The 21463-nt window shown below is 35.7% G+C and overlaps 2 protein-coding genes and 1 pseudogene across 2 annotated transcripts; 1 reads left to right on the top strand and 2 right to left on the bottom strand.

Moving 5' to 3' along the window:
• Positions 1–7011: 7011 nt before the first annotated feature.
• LOC130740106 (probable mannitol dehydrogenase) lies at positions 7012–8788 on the bottom strand. The gene is made up of 5 exons (XM_057592609.1): positions 8595–8788; positions 8386–8499; positions 7735–8251; positions 7499–7652; positions 7012–7396 (listed from the first exon to the last, which is right to left on the bottom strand). The coding sequence occupies exons 1-5, from the start codon at positions 8693–8695 to the stop codon at positions 7191–7193; spliced, it is 1092 nt and encodes a 363-aa protein (XP_057448592.1). The 5' UTR covers positions 8696–8788; the 3' UTR covers positions 7012–7190.
• Positions 8789–12776: 3988 nt separating this feature from the next.
• Positions 12777–15329, top strand: LOC130740105 (probable mannitol dehydrogenase). Its single transcript, XM_057592608.1, has 5 exons — positions 12777–12941; positions 13150–13263; positions 13838–14351; positions 14553–14706; positions 14854–15329. Exons 1-5 carry the CDS (start codon positions 12844–12846, stop codon positions 15063–15065), a joined length of 1092 nt encoding a protein of 363 aa, XP_057448591.1. The 5' UTR covers positions 12777–12843; the 3' UTR covers positions 15066–15329.
• A 478-nt stretch (positions 15330–15807) lies between these two features.
• On the bottom strand, positions 15808–20832 carry LOC130740104 (rhamnogalacturonate lyase B-like; annotated as a pseudogene).
• Positions 20833–21463: the final 631 nt, after the last annotated feature.

The raw sequence follows: 21463 nt of genomic DNA on the forward strand, positions 1-21463 counted from the left end.
TAGCCTTGAAAGCAGCTCTCTTATAACAATCTTCAACATAATCCTTAGGATCATGATGGTGGAAATTAATTGCACAAACTGCATGTCTTCATGGAAAGCCATTGAGCTCCCAAAAATTGCAGCAACATCTCTTGGTATTCAAGTTAACAACATGCCTCTCCAAATGGTGAGAATGGCGAACTTCATAAATGGCATCACCCACGACCTTAGGGATCCAATTCTTACTCTTATCAACTTCAAATGTCATTCTCTTTAAGGGCCTTGGCATAATCTGTCCAGTGTGCTTCCTGAGCTTGTCCATCATCAGTGGAAATCTCCCCATCACATATGTTCTAATCCACTCCATCATAGTTAAGATAGGTTTGTCTCTGGCCATCATGATAGCTACATTGAAGGACTCAGATAGGTTATTCATAATAACATCACACCTTGCATAGAAGGTAAATGCATGTCTGCACCATGATGATGTAGGTTTGTCCATCAACCATTCATAGGCAAGAGCATTGCTCTCCTTAATCAACTGCATTTTAGCCCTCCAAGCTTCTTTATAGGTAGCTTTGGATGCTGCCAACATCAAGTTCCTAAGAAGCACTCCACCACCAAACTTGTTCTTCATATTTGCATATAGATGCCTCACACACAGCCTGTGATCAACACCTTGGAGCATGTCTTCTTTGAATACCTCCATCAAACCCTGAGGAAAAAAACAAGCATAGAAGCTGAACAATATGCATATGAATTACACACAATACAAGACATAGAAAATGTTGAAGATGGTTCAATTGTACCTTTTGTTGATCACTGATAAAGACCCATCTAGATGATCTAGTAGGGTCTATGTCACCCATCAATAACTCCATAAACCACATCCAACTGTCTTTGTTTTCTTATTCAACCACACCAAAGGCAAGGGGGAAGTACTGGTCATTAGCATCTCTAGCAACTGCAGACAAAAGAATCCCTCCATGCTTGGTCTTCAAATGGCATCCATCCAATCCAATGAATGGTCTACACCCACCAAAAAACCCTCTCTTACATCCTTCCAAACACATATAAAATCTGCTGAATCTAGGATGCAAAGTAGTCCTTGGAGTTTCAAAATTCATCTTGCATGTGTAACCTGCTGCCCTTCTTCTCAGCTCATTTCTAAATCTCCACAAGAGAGTGTATTGCAAGTCAGTAGCTCCATCAACCTCTTCAGTGGCCAACTTCTTAGCTTTCCATGCTTTATATCTTGTAATTCCAGTCCCAAGATTGACTCTGAAGTCATCTACAATCTCATTTGTGCTGATTTTATTTGATATCCTCACCTTGTTCAACAACTTCTTCTTCACCCATGCAACACTTGCAGACTTATTGTCAAACACCCTAGCACATGTGTGTTCTTCAACAAGTGTCTTGATTCTATAAGTCTCATTGTTCCCAACCTTACTACATAATATAACAAATGGACAGTCTTCAGTTCTGCATACCACCCTACACCTCTTGCTGTCATTTTTCTTGAATCTAAATTGCCTACCATTGGTAACAACATAATCAATTAGAGCATTTTTGAACTGTTCAAGTGAAAAAAAGCCCATGCCTAGTTTGAATTTGAAATCTGCATTTAATTCCTCTTCTTTGAACCTTGGAAACTTCCTCCTAGGAATCTCTTTATGATCACTATCACTTGGAACACTCTCAAGCTCCTCACTCTCATAACCTCCTTCAAAATCTGGGTCATCCCCCTTATCACCAGCACCATCATGCAACATTTGGTTGATATGGTCATTCAATAGTGTCTCTGCCTCAACAAAAGCTGAATTTGGAAATCCATCCTCAATGCCAAGGTCCCTTTCTTCATCACTGTCCTCAAGCCTAATGGTTTGTTCAGAAGCATCACTCTCAGACTTTTCTCCCTCTTGGTAGGCCACATCAGCATTGTTTGCATGAACAACTTCACTCTCAACCACATCAACATTGGGTACAGGAACATGAACAACTTCTACTTCAATTTCAGGCACATCAGAGTTCTGAACATCAACAAATTCAACCTCAGGCAAATCAGAATTGTGAGCAGGCAAAGCTTCAATCCCAGAAACATCCTCTGTAGAGCCAATTTGAACTCCTTCCATGTCATCATCAGATAGAACAATAGTGCAGGTTTGGCCCTCATTGTTCCTCTTCCTCACTACTGCTTGCAGGCGATGTGACTTCCTAACAGACTTGGCTTTTCCTTGTTGCACTTTCTTCTTTGCAATTTTCTTCTCCTTTTCCTTGATCACAACACAAGGTAATTCCCCCCCTTTTGTCTCAACAAATAGCAAAGCTTTGTGACCATTACTGACAGCATACTTAGCCAATTCCATAGCATCCTCATCAGTCCTGTACCTCCTGAATACATTTGCAGCAGCATCCTCAGCAGTTACCCACCATAAATTAAAGTCTTTGTAACCCATTCTCTCGACAATAGCCACAATGTCAAAGAAGGACCATCTATCCTCATCCAAACCACTTACATCACTCTTACCATCACCAAAGTAATGCCAACAAGGAGCAGTCCCAAAGCACCCACCATGTCGTACAGACAAAGTAAACCCCATCCCTGAAACAAACATTGTTCAGACAAACAATGACCCAAAATAGCAACCAGGAAAAGAAACCCCATAAAACCCATCGACTGGCAGAAAAAGAAACCCCATAAAAACCCCATGCAATTCCACTCAAACACGTGTTCAAAGATGCATAAATGAGACTTACCTCAGTTCAAACGCGTGTTCACCCTTCGATTACAAAGTCGCAAACCACAGAGCAATGCAATCGATTCAGGGAGTGAGCTTGATGTCAATGGAGCAAGAGAAAGAGGTTGAATAAAAGAAGCTCTACAATCTGGGAGTGAGCTTGATGTCAATGGAGCATGGAGCAAGAGAAGGATGTTGAAGAGCAAGAGAAAGAGATTGAATTAGGGTTCAATCTTGGGATTCTGGGTTATTTGAGGGGGAAATTGTAGATTAATTTGGGGGGAATCAGATTATATTAAAGATATTAGTTTTTGGACTTTGATTAGGATTAGTTAGATGTTAGGGTTAATTAGGAAATTTTCATTAATTAAAACTGATTTGTATTTGTATTTTAATTTTATTTTTTTTCCTTGCCACGTCAGCCTCATTTATCCAGTCAGCGTGCCCATTCATCACTCGCCGAAGATCCGGGCTCCGGCGAGGGCCTGCTCCAGACTTATTGCAAACGTGAGGACCCGGATTTGTAAATTTTCCGGGGAGGGACTGATTTCAGACGGCGAGACAAATACAGGGGCCAAGTAGACGATTAACCCTTTTTTTATGGTTCTTTTAGTAAAAAATGTTCTCACTTGCGTTTCACATTGCTAAATGCCCTTACTTATATTCTACATTTTTAAATGTTCTCACTTGAGTAGTAAAAGTATGTGGTTTTTAATGACTTATTTGGTAAAAAATGTCCTTACTTGTGTTCCCTTTGGTAAAAAATGCACTCACGTCTAATAGTATATATTAAAAAAAATTACACAAATTTATATGTAAATATTGCCATCATATCATCAAATTTCTGGATCCGTCACTGAATATGACTATGGCTTGACCTAGACTCACTTATATCTTTGCATTCTTCTGCAACTATTTATCTAACTTCCCATTTTCTCCACCTTGCCAGCTGTGCTTCCCCTTCCGCTCCCCTCCACCGTGGCTTTATATCGATCGACCATCGTTTCATGCAGCTTCCTCGTAATTCCATCTTTGGTTTGGTCCTTGTTGTGGCCTCTCATTATCATGGACCTTCCTCTCGTCATGGATTGTGGCATCCTTCCTCTCATCATCATCACATCTTGTGCATCTTTGCTTTCTTTGCGACCTTTGCTCTTGAGCTTCTTTTTCTTCCCCCTGTTGGCAAATTCCCCTTATTAATTTTCATGTTTTTTTATCCTTCATTTTTGCTAATTTTTTTTATATTTTAATCATAACTCGACTTCTCGACCTTAACCACCAACATATTACTGTTTGAGTTGATCGGTTCATGTTAAGGACATGAAAAACATAACCAACCTAACTCAACCTGCTATCTAAGTTGGTGACGAGCCAATACTGTTCGCGGGCAAGCAAAGTTTCATCTCGGAATCCATTTCAACAAAACAAAGAAAGGTTACGTTGGATAATCCTTATAAGGTTACCATCGATTCAGTTTCGAATTTGTTTGATAAAAACTCTGTTCAATTTTAAATATTCTGGTGGTTAGCTCAAGTAGTAAGAGCTAGAGGACATAAGGGTTGGGGAGGGGAATGTCTAGGGTTCGAATCATGGAATGGAAATTTGAAGGGATTTTCTAACTTACTAACAACTAACCACTAACATTTGCCTATTAATTTTTTTTTTAAATATTCTGTAAGTACCATCCAACAAGTATGCAATCCTAGAATTATAAATCTCAATTTAGTGTGATTCACATCAATTGAAATTTCTTATAGTTTTTTGAAAAAAAAGAATAATAAATTGAGTGTTAATAGCACTTATTGTTGATGAACAATATTTTCAATCACAAAGACAATTTTTAGAACCCATTTTAATTAAATTAAGGCGTTTCATACCATTTGTTTTGATTTATAGATTACGATTTCTTTTGTAACAATTTTAAACATTTACATCTCAATTTTTTACAATCTAAATAATGAAATGAAGGGTACTGATCAATCATCTTAGTATTAGAAAAGTGGATTAATTTTTTTTTTCAATCTCTGTTTATTTTATTGATACATCGAAAAATGAAGGACAAAAAAAAAAAACCAAACAACACTAAGACAATCCTTCAATCTAGGAAAAAAAAATATGAATAATGCAAAAAAAAAAAAAAATTACTAAAAAGGGGTAAAAAAATGGTATTTACAGGAATGATGTGTTTTTGGCCAGCTGTGAGCTTGTGTGGCAAGAGGGTGAGATTCGCTCCACCCAACGCGAATTCAAAGCATTGAATTCGCCCCACATAAAACGCATGCAAGGCATCATCAATCCGTCAGAGAAAATTCGCCTCAAAGAAAACGAATGATGTTTGTAAAGGATTCGCCTCATACCAAGCGCATCCCTGTCATGTACTGCAAAGCCAAGGAATCAGATCCCACCTTGGGAAACGAATGAATCTCACTGAATCTGGCACATGGAATTCGTTTCATATAGGGCGAATCCATATGCATGCGTTTTATGTGGGGCGAATTCAGTGCTTTAGATTCGTGTTGGGTGGAGCGAATCCCACCCCCTTGCCACACAAGCTCCCAGCTGGCAAAAAACACACTATTCCTGTAAATTCGATTTTTTTTTACCCCTTTTTAGTAATTAATTTTTTTTTCCGCATTATTCATATTTTTTTTTCTCAATCTAGCTTTACTACTCACTAACTTCTATATAAATAAATGCATAAAGGAAAAGAAAAAAGCAGCAATAAAGATTACTACTTCATTTATTTGATCGATGGAAATAAATGTTAACGACAAGATCTAGAAGCATACTTTCCTACGCCAAGTGTTAAGGTTCGTCAAATGAGCAATCGCTTTCATTTCTGATATGAAACATGGGTTGACTGAATCTGAATGTCAAAAAATTAATCCGTATATTTATAATATAGTAGTAAAAGGCTAAATGCCTATTTAAGTTTTGTCCTTTATTTTCCTCTCTGTTCGATGTTTGATTCTAGTAGCTAGACAGCTACATACCGTGCCTGCATCAGTGATCTGCAGCAAGCTCCACTGTCAACTTGATGATACTGGTGCTAGCTGAAGCCGTCTTTAAAATCACAAATTAAATTATAATTCAAAAATAAAATATAGTGAAGATCGATAAGCATGCTTGCTCTGTCCTTGACTCCTTGTTATTGAATAGTTTCTCCCTCCCATCTTAATTTCACCTCTCTCAACTCTCAAGCTTTGCTTATTTCCCTGCCACATTCAACACTGTCCTCTACTTCCTTGCTGCTCACGTTGTCATACAATTATTCACTTGTTTTGTCCAAACAACACATCTAGGGTAGTGTTTTTGTGGAGAACCAATTATATCAATGTTTAATCTGGTCGATAAATAATTTTATATTGTATTTTTAACTGTGTTAGATAAAATATGACTATTCATTATAGCATATATGATGTTGATATATGAACTATTCAGAATTACAACGCCAATTTTTATGGTGATTTTAACGGTTACAACTTACAAGGTGAAAAGTTCACATATTTTTTTGTTATTAAATATTATATTGCGGTCTTTAAATTTATGAAATTATATATTCATAAATTTATGTATTTTATATACTTAATTTCTTTTTGAAGTTTTGGTGGTGACTCATGGTGAGGTGGATTGGTAAAAATTCACCTCATCAAGGGAATTAGGGATGAGGACGTGGATATACAAGATTAAGAGGTGTAGAAATAGGGAGAGGGGAGGCATAGCCCACCGTACCCCCCCCACGCGATTGCCACTTCTAAAGGGTGAGCCTACTGAAAAAAGTTAATGATATTGGTAACAAGAAATCAACTTTCTTGTCTAAATTAAAATTTTAATTGATTTTACAAATATGTGTTTGCTTAATTAAGTTATGATATAAAATTATTTTATATACTATTATCTTATTTCTTAAAATAAATACTAGAAAAATTGGAAAAAAAATACAAAATTGATATAATAGTTTTTTTTTTTCAAAGTGTTACTGGTCTTTTTTTGGGTCGAAGATTCTTTTATGTAACGGTAAATGCATTAGTGTCTTTGGTTGTTTTGGTCTAGTGGGCTCCGGCATGTTGGGCTTGGTTGCAACAGATCCATATGATTAGTTTGCTGTCATGCACTATTAGCCATTGTGGGGGTTATCATCAGTTCATCACTTTGCTCAAGATGGATAAAGGAAAGGGAAGTAGGGAACTATAGCTCTCATGTTGAGTGTGTGAGACAAAGAAGTTTATCCAAACTCGAATTTGACCAAATATAGTATATATCTAAGCAATCATTTTTTTTACAGAACCTATAAGCAAACAAAATTTATTGATAAACAAAGGCCAAGATAACTAGAGAATCACCTATCCTCAGTCCAATAACCTATATAAACAACACAATTAGAATCCCAATCATTTTCAACTGCAGACCATAACCACAGCCAAAAGCCTTTATTCTATGTTTAAGAAGAAAAAAAAACATCTGTCAAATTTAAAAGCTTGGCTTTAGCGAGTTTCCAATGTCAATCACAAAACGATATTTCACATCTGCTTTGTGGAGGCGCTCCATAGCTTTGTTGACATAATCAATTGGTATGACCTCAATGTCAGGTTTTACATTGTGTTCTGCAGCAAACTCCATCATTTCTTGTGTCTCCTTTATTCCTCCAATCATACTCCCAGCTATTATCTTTCTCCCTGCCAATAGATGTAAAACACTTGTAAGCATACAAATTGTTGATGCAAGTTAATTTTCTCATATCATATGCATGCATATTGCACATTTGCACTAGAGCTTACCCTTAATTAAAGGAATCAATGGAAGCTCCAGAGTCTTGTCTGGTAAACCAACCATTATAAGTTTTCCATGCGATTTCAGTAAACCAATCAGAGGTAACAGAGAATGACTTGCAGAAACTGTGTCAATAATGCCATCCAAAGTGCCAATTGCAGCCTATATATACAAAATGAAGAAAATTGTTGATTGATTGTCACATTGTCAATAGTTCACAGTAGCTCAAATGACTTGTACATACCTGCAGCTGATCTTGGTCATGGCTAATCAGAAATGAATCAACTCCCAAATTCTCAAGTGCTTCTTTCTGTTTATTAGGTGATGTACTGATTACTGTGACATTAGCCCCAAAAGCTTTGGCAAACTTGACAGCCAAATGGCCTAATCCACCAAGACCAACCACACCTATATGAAGACCAGGTTTGTCAAGTCCAAAATATTTCAAAGGGCTATACACTGTGATTCCAGCACAGAGGAGTGGTGCAGCAGCATCAAGAGGGAATTCATCAGGAATGCCAATCACAAAGTGCTCATCGGCAATCATTGAATCAGAGTAGCCTCCATATGTGGTGGTACCGTCTTTATGTTTGGCACCACCTTGAGAAAGAATAAGTTGTGGGCAATAATTCTCAAGATTTTCAACACAGTTTTGACATGAGTGGCATGAATCAATCAAGCATCCCACACCCACTTTGTCCCCAACTTTGAACTTGTGAACTCTGCTTCCCACCTCTGTCACCACACCAACAATCTCATGCCTGTATTAAATTCCTTACATCAATTACAATGAAAAAATCGAATCCGTCCATGAAATTTTTGGATCCGTCACTAGCTATCACATTTTAAAAAATATGTATAAAAATAAAAGTGGATAGCATAATGATATATATACCCTGGAACTAGTGGATAAGTGGACATGCCAAAATCATTCTCCACGATGTGGAGGTCCGAGTGGCATATCCCACAATACAACACTTTGAATGCCACGTCCTTCTCCCCTGTTTCCCTGCAAAAATTAAATTAAAGTTAACATATGCTAGTGATTATTATAGTATGTGAGTGTGAGTCATTTAACAAAATGTGAGTGAGTGAATAAATTACCTTCTGGAGAAATTGAAAGGGGAGAGAAGACCGGAAGTGTCTCTAGCTGCCCATCCGAATGCCTTCTTAGGATGCTCAAATTCTGGTTGTTGTGTCGCCATTAATCTCAATATCTATTCTTCAGGTTGATCGAGTGTCTCTTGGTTTGGTTAATTATATATATGTTGACTGATACTAGAGAATATGAAGATGCTGGAGCTGATGAAGAAGAAGAGCTATTTATAAGTGATGTGTATGTTATCTTGTGACGTACTTGGTGACTATGTCTTAATGTGTTTTGAGACATGTTTGACGTACTTGGTGACCTATTGTTAATGGATTTTTTTTTTGAAAGTCTATTGTTAATGGATATCAAACTGTATATATGGGGCCAATGCTTGCAGGAAAAGATAGAACGGCTGGGAATATATTATTTTCAGTCAAATTGGATACTGCTCCACTCTCGGGGGAAGCCGGCCTGTCTAATGTGCAATTTGGCATTATGGTGGAGCCCTCTCGTACCTTTTTATTCTTAAGAATTGTGTTACTATTTACATGTTAATTTATAATTAAAATGCAAATTAAGCTAAAAAAAAATTTGATAAGCAAAATTAAGCTAAATATATTACTCAACCGAAAGCTAGAGAGGGGCCTAGGGTCAAGGAGGGCGCGCAGTAATAATATTGTCATGTTTAGTAAGCTGATTGAAAGCCTATGTGAAAGATGAATCTTGGGTTATTGTTTTTTTCTTTTTTGAAAAGTGGGTTTATGCTTGTGGCTTCTAAAGTGATTTTGTTATATCTTCAAAATTAAAAATTAGAAACTTTTATGTTTGGAGAGGTATTGTGCGAGTTAAGGAGGTTCTAACACAGAGTTTTGTTGTCCATCGTGGTGTTAGAAAATTCTATTTTTAAATATACATGTTTGAGTTTTTAAGAAGACCAATACAAAAATTAATATTTTAACATAGTATACTTTTGAAACCTATTTACCATCATAGTGTAGTTTTTTAAAACTATGTAACCAATATAAATCGGTGATACAGTTTCTTTTAAGAAACTACCATTGCCAGCCTATTTTTTTATCCTTTTAGACTTTCTTTTTTAGTGACGGAAATAAATCGGTCACAAAATTCTAGAATATAATGTAAAAGGAATTAGTGACAGAATATATGGGGAGAGAAGTTTTATGTCGTTAAGAACTTAGAAACATAATTTATTTGCACGAAGTCTATTCCGTCACAAAATAGTGAAAATACCAGTAAATGATATTAAATGAATTAGCAATGGAATTTTGAGAGGGGATTTTTCCATCCCAAAAAATTAGCGATGGAATATTTTTTGTGTGACAATTTCTCTCTCCATCTTCCTTCACCAATTCCTTTTATATCGCTCTACTTGTTGTTCTTCCACTCAACGACAAGTACTTTGAACTCCATCCTCCTAGTTCCGTCCTCAGTATTTTATTTACCACTTGCTTCTAGAATGCAATTCTTTGAGGGTTTCCTCCTAAAGGAAATTTCAAGTACACTAAGGGTAGCTTTCCTTTTTTGAAATTTAGTAACCCAACAGCCTTAACATTCAGCTCTTGCGACACATTCATACCAATCAATTCAGATTTAAGAAATTCGGTTTAAGACCCGAGACAAATACAAAAAGATTTACCCGCATTCGCTAGCCTTTTAACTTGCCTGAAATCACTTCCATAAAGAGTAGAGCATTATTCACAAATTTCAAATGATTTAGAAAGAAACCATCTCCTATTTTTGCTCCACAAGGATGAACGCCATCCAAAGCCTTATTTAACATGCAAGACATCCCATTTGTGCAAATATTAAATAAAAATGGGATTTTCTTGCCTTAAGATCCCTTTTGTATATATAAAAAAATCAGTTGGAGATCAGGAGATCCATTTATCAAAACTGCCAAAGTTGCTGAAGCAATACAACTTTATATCCAGTTCCTCCATCTTACCCCAGAATTCATCTCCCGCAACATATCAGCCAGAAACACCACTCCACATTGTCATACACCTAAGCAAAGTTCAATTTCTATAAGACCCCCCTCACTTTGCTTTGTAGAATATTCAACACCTCATTTGCAACTCCTACCACTTGAACTATTATACGAGGACATTTGAAACTTCTATTAATTACTCCCCCGTTCTAGAAAGTCCGTTCTAGAAAGTTTGTCGTTTTTGACCTACTTTCAATATTCGAAAATGTTTGTTGTTTTAGAAAGTCAATGAATTTTTTGCTAATTTTTTTCCACATATACCCTCATTTAATACATTTTCTCTCACTTATCACCTTTTATATTAACCAAGCACAACTTTTATCTATTAATTATATTCTTCTGTATCTAAGTATAATTTAATAGTTGCACATCATACTAGTAAAATTAAATAAGAGCAATCTAGTAAAATTATACTATCAATAATTGTTTTCTTACTCACTATTTATGCTACAACCTTAAACTACAAACTTTCTGAAACGAAGTGAGTAACACTAAACATTTTTACCAATTTTTTCTAATTGTTTATGTAGTTTCTAATTTTCTGTTACTCATTTTAAGTTTTCTCCAAAAAGTTGATTATTTCTTATTGTAGGTCAAGTCAAGTGCCTTATAGATGGCACAAAGAAGTCTCCAGAATCCATTATTACGAGTATTGAAAATTTTCAAACTATTGGGTTGGTCTATTCTTGAGAATCAGGAACGATCGAGAGGTATACACACACCACAATTGCAATTTGGCCTTTTTCATTCAAGTCTCTTTCCAAGAGTGGTACACACACCATGCAATTTGGCTTTCATTCAAGTTTATTAAGTTGTTGGCAACCATTAACGGCAAGAACCGTTGTTATACCAGGTGGTGTAAGTTACGCCACGTTTTGAATGTTAGACAGATTTTTTCTTTTTTGATTTCACACGTAATTAATGTTTTAAGCAAGGTCAAAGGCAGTTTCAAAAAACAAAATGCCTAAAAGGCAAAATAAACACTTCTATGTTTACCAACATGTGACTCTCTATTCAGATTTCTCAATCACTCACATTAATAAGGACCACATGTCTGTCTGTCTGTCTATTCTACTCAGATTTCTCATTCACTAATAAGATTTATTTCCCAATTTCTTCTCAGTCCCCACAGGAACATTATTGCTGTAACGTATCCTCTTTTTATTGGTACCACAGTCATGCATTTAGGACCATAATTATTCAGATATATATAGTACCTTTCAAATTAAAAATAATTCAGATATAGTAAATCATATATAGAGATACCTACAAATTAAATCATCCATCAACACCATACTTATATTAACAATGAGAATCAACAACACAATTTTTAAGAAAGTGACTCATTCTTACCAATTGTAACGGTCAAAATTAAACTGATTATTTGTTCCCAATTAATATCTGTCCCCTAGTAGAGTCTCATCTTGTGTCCAAATCATGTCATGTTGTAAATATGAATATCGCATGTCTATAATTTTATACGTGTGATTGTTAATGAGATTACTCATTTGATTTGTGTGAATAGGGAGAGAACACACTCCTTGCCATACACGTACACCCTATGGAATCTCAAAAAGCATGTGCGTGAATATTCACACACACGCATTGTTGTGTTCAGACACTTTTTTATTATTTCAAAATATTTATTGTTTTTTAAAAAATGCATTTTTTGCTAATTGTTTTAACTATACTCTTATTTAATAAATTTTCTCCTATTTATCATCTTTTATTTATTAATTAACCACAATCTTTCCTATCAATTACATTCTTCTTGACTTAAAAAAAAAAACTATTTTCTTCTTGAGTAATGATACATACGCACCTCACTTTGTCTTTCATCTCATTTTCACATATTTTCCTTTCTATCTTTCTGCATTTCTTATTACATCACAAATCGTATTACTCATTTCTCTCTCATTTCTACCTGATCACAAGTCGTATTTTGATTTTTTAACTAAACATTATTCATTATACGTACTATCGATAATTATCATCTTACTATTTGTGTCACAACTTTAAATAACAATTTTTATTTTGAACGGCGAGAGTATCATTTATTTCATCATCATCACAAAAAAAAAATCACAATTTATTTGCTCATGGATTACGTCACGAGTCAGCCCAAGCCCATTGACAAAACTAATTCTCAGGAATCTCAGCCACTACAAATACCACATGATAAGAGGAGCATTGTCACATTCATTCTTACACAACAACGCAACGCTCGCTTCTCTTCTTCTTCTTCTCTCTTTGCAATGGCGTCACAACCAGAGATGGAACACCCCAAGAAAGCTTTCGGCTGGGCAGCACGGGACTCATCTGGTGTTCTCTCCCCTTTCAAATTCTCCAGAAGGTTCTTCTTCTTCTTCACTATTCATCTCTCCCCCTTATTCGAAATGTGATCGATGCATGTACTGGTTTTGCCCCCAAGATTCTTTGATCTTATTTTTTTTATGGTTTGATTGATCATGTGTTGATTTTGAAGATTCATGTTCTCTGTTGATGATGTGACATGTGATACCAAATTAATATTTGATTTCTATTGTTTTTGCTATTTTCAGGGAAACAGGAGAGAAGGATGTGACATTCAAAGTGCTGTATTGTGGAATTTGTCACTCTGATCTTCACATGATCAAGAATGAGTGGGGATCTTCCGTCTACCCACTAGTACCTGGGTTAGTATGCTTTTTGATGATGACTGCATGATAATTAAAAATTGGGTATGGGTCTAATTTGAAGTAGGTGACTGACTGGTGATGATATCATAGCTGAATAAAGATAACCCAAAAAGAGGTGTAAAAAGTTTACTCGGGTTTCGTCTAATTGAAGCGTACTAGGTTTGTAAGGCTTGAGAGTGTCTGACTCGACTCGATTCTTTTCTTTCTGAGGTAATGAATAGTAGCGAGAAAAGTGAGAGATATGATAGGTGATAGGTCGATAAGGGATTGATAAGAAGAAAAAGTAGGTGAAAATTAGACGGACGAAAAAGTTGGATGAATTTATATAGAAAAATTGGGATGGCACTTTTCATATCATGTCTCTGTGCTAAACAGGAATTGGACACATTCAGATTCCCTGAATTTACTTGAAAAAATAATATGCTTTTTGAGGTGCATGGAATTATTTTGAAGTCTGATTGCCCAAGTTGTTCACTCTCACAATTATAGTTATGCTTCTGATTTTCAATTAAAATTTTTGGAAGTGATTTGTATGAGTAATTCATTTCATTTTAATTTATGTTATGTACAGGCATGAGATTGCTGGTGTGGTGACAGAGGTGGGTAGCAAGGTGCAAAAGTTCAAAGTTGGAGACAGAGTTGGTGTGGGATGCATGGTTAACTCCTGCCGCTCATGCCAAAGCTGTGCTGATAATCTTGAGAATTACTGCCCCAAAATGATTCTGACATATGCTGCCAAGAATGTTGATGGCACCATCACATATGGAGGCTATTCTGACTTGATGGTTTCGGATGAAGACTTTGTGATCCGCATTCCGGATAACCTACCACTTGAAGCTGCTGCACCTCTCCTATGTGCTGGGATCACAGTGTATAGCCCTTTGAAATATTATGGACTTGACAAGCCTGGTCTTCATGTGGGTGTGGTTGGTCTTGGTGGGCTAGGCCACATGGCTGTGAAGTTTGCCAAAGCCCTTGGAGCTAAGGTCACTGTGATTAGTACATCTCCTAACAAGAAGACTGAGGCAATTGAAAAGTTAGGAGCTGACTCATTTGTGGTTAGCCGTGAACAAGATCAGATGAAGGTGCGTTTATAATTTTGATTCTTTGCTGTAAATAGTAACTCCCTCATAATTTGGTTTTTGATTGAGTAGTGTAATCCTCTGGCCTACCGCATTTAGTTGGATAAGGCTTTTATTGTTGTTGTTGTTGTTTGCTGTGAATAGTAGCATTTGTGAGAAATAGATAAATCAATTATCAAATTCTAATGATCTTTCACTATGCAGGCTGTAATGGGAACCTTTGATGGTATCATTGACACTGTTTCAGCTGTCCATCCTCTCTTGCCTCTGATTAGTCTGTTGAAGCCTCATGGCAAACTTGTCATGGTTGGTGCACCAGAGAAGCCTCTGGAGGTGCCAGTGTTCTCTTTACTTGGAGGTAAGCATATAGCAAATAATGTCATCGTTGCATCTTTTTAGCAAAGAGCCCTATCAGACTCGCCATATGTGGAGAGTTCTCCATTCTATTTTTATTTGCTGCAGAATATTAAGTTTTGGAGCTTACTAATGATCCACAATTTTTCAGGGAGAAAGACAATTGCTGGCAGTATGATTGGAGGGATTAAGGAGACACAAGAAATGATTGATTTTGCTGCCAAACATGATGTGAAACCTGAGATTGAGGTGATTCCAATGGATTATGTGAACACTGCAATGGAGCGCCTTCTCAAAGCAGATGTGAAATATCGGTTTGTTATTGACATTGGAAACACTCTGAAGGCAAGCTCATCAATATAAAATATGATGATTCAGATTTCAGATACTGAAAGTAGGACATGTGGAAAGGGCTGAGGCCTGAGATGATCTGTTTCATTCTTAGCAGAACTTTTGTCTTGTTTAGTGAGATTTTGCTTTGAGCATTTAGGCTCTTCCTTGATAAATAAATTGTGGTGCATTTAAGCTCGGTTGTACTATAATCCCATTGTTTGGGAACAAAATTGTTCTGTACTACATTTTTAAGATAAGAAATTATATGTGAATTTGGAGACTTGGAACATCAAACTGTTCGTTTTTTTTTTTCACTGGTGAGGAAACTGTTAGGTTGAAGATTTTATTTATTAAGCGTGTCCTGAATTAACTAAAAACGAATGTTTCTTTTTTCTTGTTAGAACTTAGAAGGGAGAACATAGAAGAATATATGACACCAATAGAATTATTTGAAAGGATTGCTATATAAGGTTAGTAAGTGTAATTTCTTTTAATTGGACGATTTGAAACTTCAATGAAAAATTAGATATGTTAGTTGTGATTAATAAACTACAATATTTATTGAGAGTGAAATGAATTGCATGTATAGAGGAAGGATTGAGAAGGTTCCAACCCTAAGTCCCTAAGTACTAGTATCCTATTATCTTTCAATATGTGTGCTAATTGTTCTTTATAGTTTGTAGTTAAAATTCTTTAGTACCTGTAGTTAACTTTTCCATTAGTTCATTCTATTTAATCCGATTCAACTAGTTAAAATTCTGTGAATTAATACTTGAGTTGAAATCCTCATGGGATATACTCTATTCACTACTATTTAGTTGACACCATAGGTAATATAAGGTTATGTAAGTACTAATTGGAAGAATCGACTTCATCATTAACATATGAACACAAAAAAACAGAGTTGGAAAAATCAAACTGAATGGTTTTATTCTTCATGATTTTGGCTTGATAGCCAAAATTTTATGTATGCCTTTGATAGGCCTCGTCTCGTCGTAGTGTGAGACTGAGTCCTATATCTGGTCCTCCAGGGCAAGATGTACAGAATCAAGTATCTGGAGTTGGAGGACTTTCTAAGCGGATATAATCATACATTACTCCTTGGAAAGGACTTGTAGCTATTGACTGCCTCAGATAGATTGTGTTCTTTCCTTTTACGAATTGATCACTTGCTACATCTATGCTATACAACCTGTGCAATCCATGAATGCCATGCCTTGCTATTGCACTGTCATTGCCTATTTGCCCCGTTGTGAAGTAGGGACGATCAGCATTCCGGCCATTGAACCAAACCTGATCTCATCCATCACAAAAATGTTAATGACCACAACCTATTGTGTGTTTGGGTACCAGTTGAGCGCAACGTTAACAGATTTTTATCTAAATCCATAAGAAAAGTTTTTCACATTTTGTTTCGATGTGAGTCCTAACATCTGTTTACATATGTGGCTACAACTGGTATCCAAACATAGCTACTAGTCATAGCTAAAAAAGAGGATCAATTATGGAAGAAATGAATTGGTGTACCTGCACTTCAGCATTAGAGGCGGATGCCAGGGCCAGTTGTAGTGTGTACTTTCCTTTCAATGTGTTATTTTGAAGTTGAAACACAATCTTCCAGGTGGTTGGTTGGAGTGAGTTTTTTCCTATCTTCCTGCATATATCAGTGCAGTTTAGAGGAATTAAACAGCCAGCTATCAAAGCTTAAGAACCAAGAAATTCTCTACAAAACTCACCTGTTAACATGAGAAAAAAACCAATGATTTTTATAGTTGTCAACACCAACCGTGTAAACTAGATCATGATGTGGGTATAAATCAGTGTAACGTTCCCACAACCCGTATTGCCTATACCTGTCACAATAGAAATTGCTTGGTCAGTGTTAAGGGAAATGATTGTGGAGACTAATTGAAGATTGAATCAGTGGTTTTTGGCTAACTTGTCATGGGTATCGTTCTTGTATAAGTTGTTTATGAGTTTAGGGTTAGGGTCTGGTACAAAGAATTCTGCAGCTGAACGATCTGGGATGCCAATTTCCCAAAGAGTATAACCATTTCTTGGAGGCCTATATACAAGTGTACCCAATTTGATGGAACGCCCTACAGGTATATTACATTACAAGTAATTGTCAAGTGCAGCAAGCTATAACTAATTTGTGGTCAAATGTTATATTTGAAAATTCTTGTGGAATTGATTCTAAAGGCAATATCAATTCTTGGGAGAAGCTTGTGTGAGTAGCTTCTAAGTGTCAGAATTTATTCTGCGGAAAAAGCAGTTGATCCAAACATGCTAATAAAATTTACCTGATTCGATGGTGATTTTATCATTATATTTGTAATCTCCAATAAAGCCAGGGATCCATGCATACAAGTTGTAGTCCCCAGGGACAATATTTTCTATTTTGAAGTTTCCATTTTTGTCAGTCCGAGTCCAGAATTGATAACTCTGTGAATGGCATATAATTGAAAATCCTTTTCAGCTTCATGTATTACTACCCTTTCAAAAGTTTAAGAAACTAAAATCTCATAGGCTCCAGACCCAAATGTACCTTGCTTTCTGTCTGCCAAGATCCTGCTTCACCGGGAAAAGCTAGACCAATGTAGGCATTGTTTGGATATTTAGATGTTTTTCCCCTGATGAACAAGACAAAGCAAAGAATTCAGCTTGCCATATAAGTGATTCACTGTAATCAAAGAAATAAATTGTAGGTAGAGAAAACATTAACATGTATGTACCCATCTTTGACTTGTAACTGTCCAGTAACTTTTCCTCGCTGTTTGGATGGAAAGAAATCTTGTGATCGAGGGAAATCATAAGGCTAGCTTTTAACTTCATTGGATAGCTAATTGATTAAAGAACAATGATAAGTTACACCTTGAGTACTCTAACAATTTGTAATAAGAAGTTCAAGGTGAGTATGGTTATGTGATGATGACCTTTTTTGCAGCATCTGACCATAAAGATTTACTATTGCTTGATGCATTGTTAAGGTAGACAAAAACTGGGCCAAAAACCTTTTTAAATGTCTCCCCTTCTTTAAATGCCATGACTGCATCTGTGCCAGCATAGTGGGTGCTGGTAAACATCTACACATTTTGCAGATATTATTAGCTTTGTAACATGATACTACAGTTCAGACATGTCTAATATTGATTAAGTTTAGGGAAATACCAGGAATTATAGAGATTTGACAGAGTAAACCTTAGATTCATTTGTGAATGAAGAAAATAGTTTCAAAAGTTCATGAATGTATCAATCGTCGGTCAAGTTGGTCCAAAAGGGATGGAGAGACCAACTTGATCAACAACTGTCACATTCATTGACTTCTGAAACTATTTCTTTCTTTCAAGAACAAACATGATCGACCCTATATCTTTTCGGGACAAATTTAGGGATTCACTTGATTTGAGTGGTTGAACTTACGGAAAGCAGGGTGGGGCCAACATGAGAGGTGAGATCTTGTTTAATGGGCCCACCATTGCGGAATTCATTACTTGGTGTTATGATCCAGAAACCCACGGTTGGTGCTTTAGAATCTGTGGTAGTCCAGCCTTGAACATCGTTGTCTTGGTTCTCACTTGAGTATTGGTATTTATCATCCACCTGAACCCAATGCAACCATTCATGCATTTATTCACGCATTTTTTTTTTCTATGATTGGTGTCCCCATTCCCTTTTAGGACAAAACTAATTTCATTCGAGAAAATGTAGCAGTATATATCTCGCAACAGAAACAAGTTATTCAACTATAAACAACCAAAAAAAAGCAAAAGAATCTTTGTCAACTCAAGCAATCAGGCATAAGCAGAAAGAGAGTTACCTCTCCCTTAAATAGTGGGTTAGATGGATGGGTTAAGAGAACAGCTTCAGGATATGCTAGGCGTTGACCTGCTTTTCTATCTTTGTCTGAGGGCATCATCCTTTGCCTAGTGTTTGATATAGCCATATAGTTGAACCTGGTCCGTTGTTAGTTTGTTAGTTAATCAATATTCTAATTGTAACAGTTTAAAAAGTTTAGAGATGAAATCACATATGCTATTGTAAGGACTAAAAGTACAACTAACTCTGTATGTTTCAATTATCTCAGTATGTTTAGTTACCTATCTTCTCTAAGCCTGAAAACGAGCCTAATTTGATCTATCACCACTGCAGGTAATCCTTTAGGTCGCTCAAATATTGCATATGAATAGAACCCTGAATCGCCTCTTCGTAATATATACCTGCAAAAACAGTTTATATCAAACAATGTTGATCAGTTTCTTTCTCTACTAGTAAGAGTTCCAAATCAAGATTAATTGTTCTCAATCTGTATGAAAAATTAAGACTTCGAATCCACCTTTGGTCTATGTTCATGGGGACACTTGAACCTTTCATAGAGGATTTCCATTCGCTCAAAAATGAAACCTCCACCATGTCGTCGCCCGAGGTTATGACTGAGAATTTTGTCCCATGGATTCTGTTATACAGTTTCCATTATAAATTAGTCACTTGAATCAATTAGTGCATTATTATGCATCAAATCTATTAATGAAGGGACATGTTAATTATAATTGAGAGGACATAAATTATACCTCTGAAATTTGGGAGGTTTCCCTGGTTGGTTCCAAACAACGTCCATGTACCTATTCATATGAAGTTAGGACATGCTATATATTTCAATTTGTATGCTATTTAATATGAAGAGTGTTGGTATACTATACCCTCTATCTTGTACGTCAATTAGAGTATTAAGTAAATTGTCAGTTCCACCATACGATATTCCAATAATATATCCCTCTGGTTTTGATAAAGTGATGGACACGAAGCTGTTGTTAATCACCACCTGAGAACCAAATTCAATTGTTGAGGCTTAATAACCATGTATCAGAGACAAAAAAAAAAACACAAATGAGGCCAATTTTTATTTTCAATTCATATTTTTCTGAAGGAAACAACTTTTCTAGAAAAAAAAAACTAGAATCACCTGGTGAGGATTTCGATTTTCTAGAGAATTGGCAGAGGTCGATTCTGAGTTACTGATTTCTCTCAAGCCTCTTCTGCAAGTGGAAGAATTGCAGGAAAAGAAAGGGGTAAAAATGAAATAAAATAATTTTCAATTGGAAAATTATTTGAAGGTGAATTAAATAGTTCAAAATATACAATGCCAACAAGGTGTTGATCTAGTAGTAAGTAAACTATATTCCAATTAAGAAGGAGAGCACAAGTTCAATGCTGAAAAACATTTGTTGGGATTGACATGCAACCGTTTTCCGAACATCAATTAGACAATTTTGTGCACCTAAAACATATTTTATTGAGGTTGAATATCAGATTTGAACTAGTGCATGGGATAACCCAAATTAACCACTTGTGCTGCAGAGATTTACCAAAACATATTTTATAATTCACTTAATCATTTTATTTCTATTTTGGACAAAATTTACCCACAGTACCTGTCAAATTGTGAATTTGTAAATAAAGTATGTAATATTTCTATTTACATATGTGCTCCCTGTATGTGGTAGAATAAGTGAATGAAATGTGAAAAATACTGTTAAGGTATTTTAAAAAAATTAGACTTGTAAAACTAAGTGCAAAACAAATGTAAGAATTCTATATCCTAAACAGATATTTGAACAGAGTAGGGAGAACCTGCTAAATGAGGTAATCTCAGAACAGGCACCGAGCAAGAAGAAGAACTGTAGAGCCATTCTGGACAACCACAAGAATAAATCCCGTTTCCTCATCTCTCCAACTCCAACTACCTAAAACCTGCAAGAAAATGAGAGAAAATAGATTTTGGAAGAATGAGTGATCAGAATTTTCATTAACTAGAATAAACCAAGTACACATGACTTATATAGCTAGCTAGTAGCTAGTAACTAATCAGCATCTGACTAACAACAACAGTGGCTGATTGAATTAACTCACAACCTATCTAGTTATGAAGTCAGTAGCAGAAACTGATGATTGAATTAACAGACTAACATTCTACTTATTAAGTAACACCTACCTTTATCTTTTAGTTTTACAAATATGAACCTGCAATAAATTTGAAACTAGACCTCTCATGCACAATATATAGAAAAAAATGCCAAAATAATGAGCATTTGTGATGATGTACTATACTACTATACTAGTATTGATCCCGTGTCGTGCACGGGTGGAAAAAATTATTTTGTCAGTATACATATGACTTTTTCATACTTCCTCTGTTGTTTTTCTATCTTAATTACGTATATCACATATTTTCGCTTTTTTTTTTCTCATCCTAGTTACATTCTAATTCATTTTTTTTCCTAATTTTTTATGTTTTGAATCAATACACCAAAACTATTTTGATCTTCCAAATGTACATACGAAAACATATAATACGAATTTTTTTAGTTAATTTTCAAATCTATCCTTTAAAAAAATTATTTGATATCAATTTTTTATGACATATTTGA

Source organism: Lotus japonicus, chromosome 2 (genome assembly GCF_012489685.1).
Source record: "Lotus japonicus ecotype B-129 chromosome 2, LjGifu_v1.2".
Taxonomy (NCBI): domain Eukaryota; kingdom Viridiplantae; phylum Streptophyta; class Magnoliopsida; order Fabales; family Fabaceae; genus Lotus; species Lotus japonicus.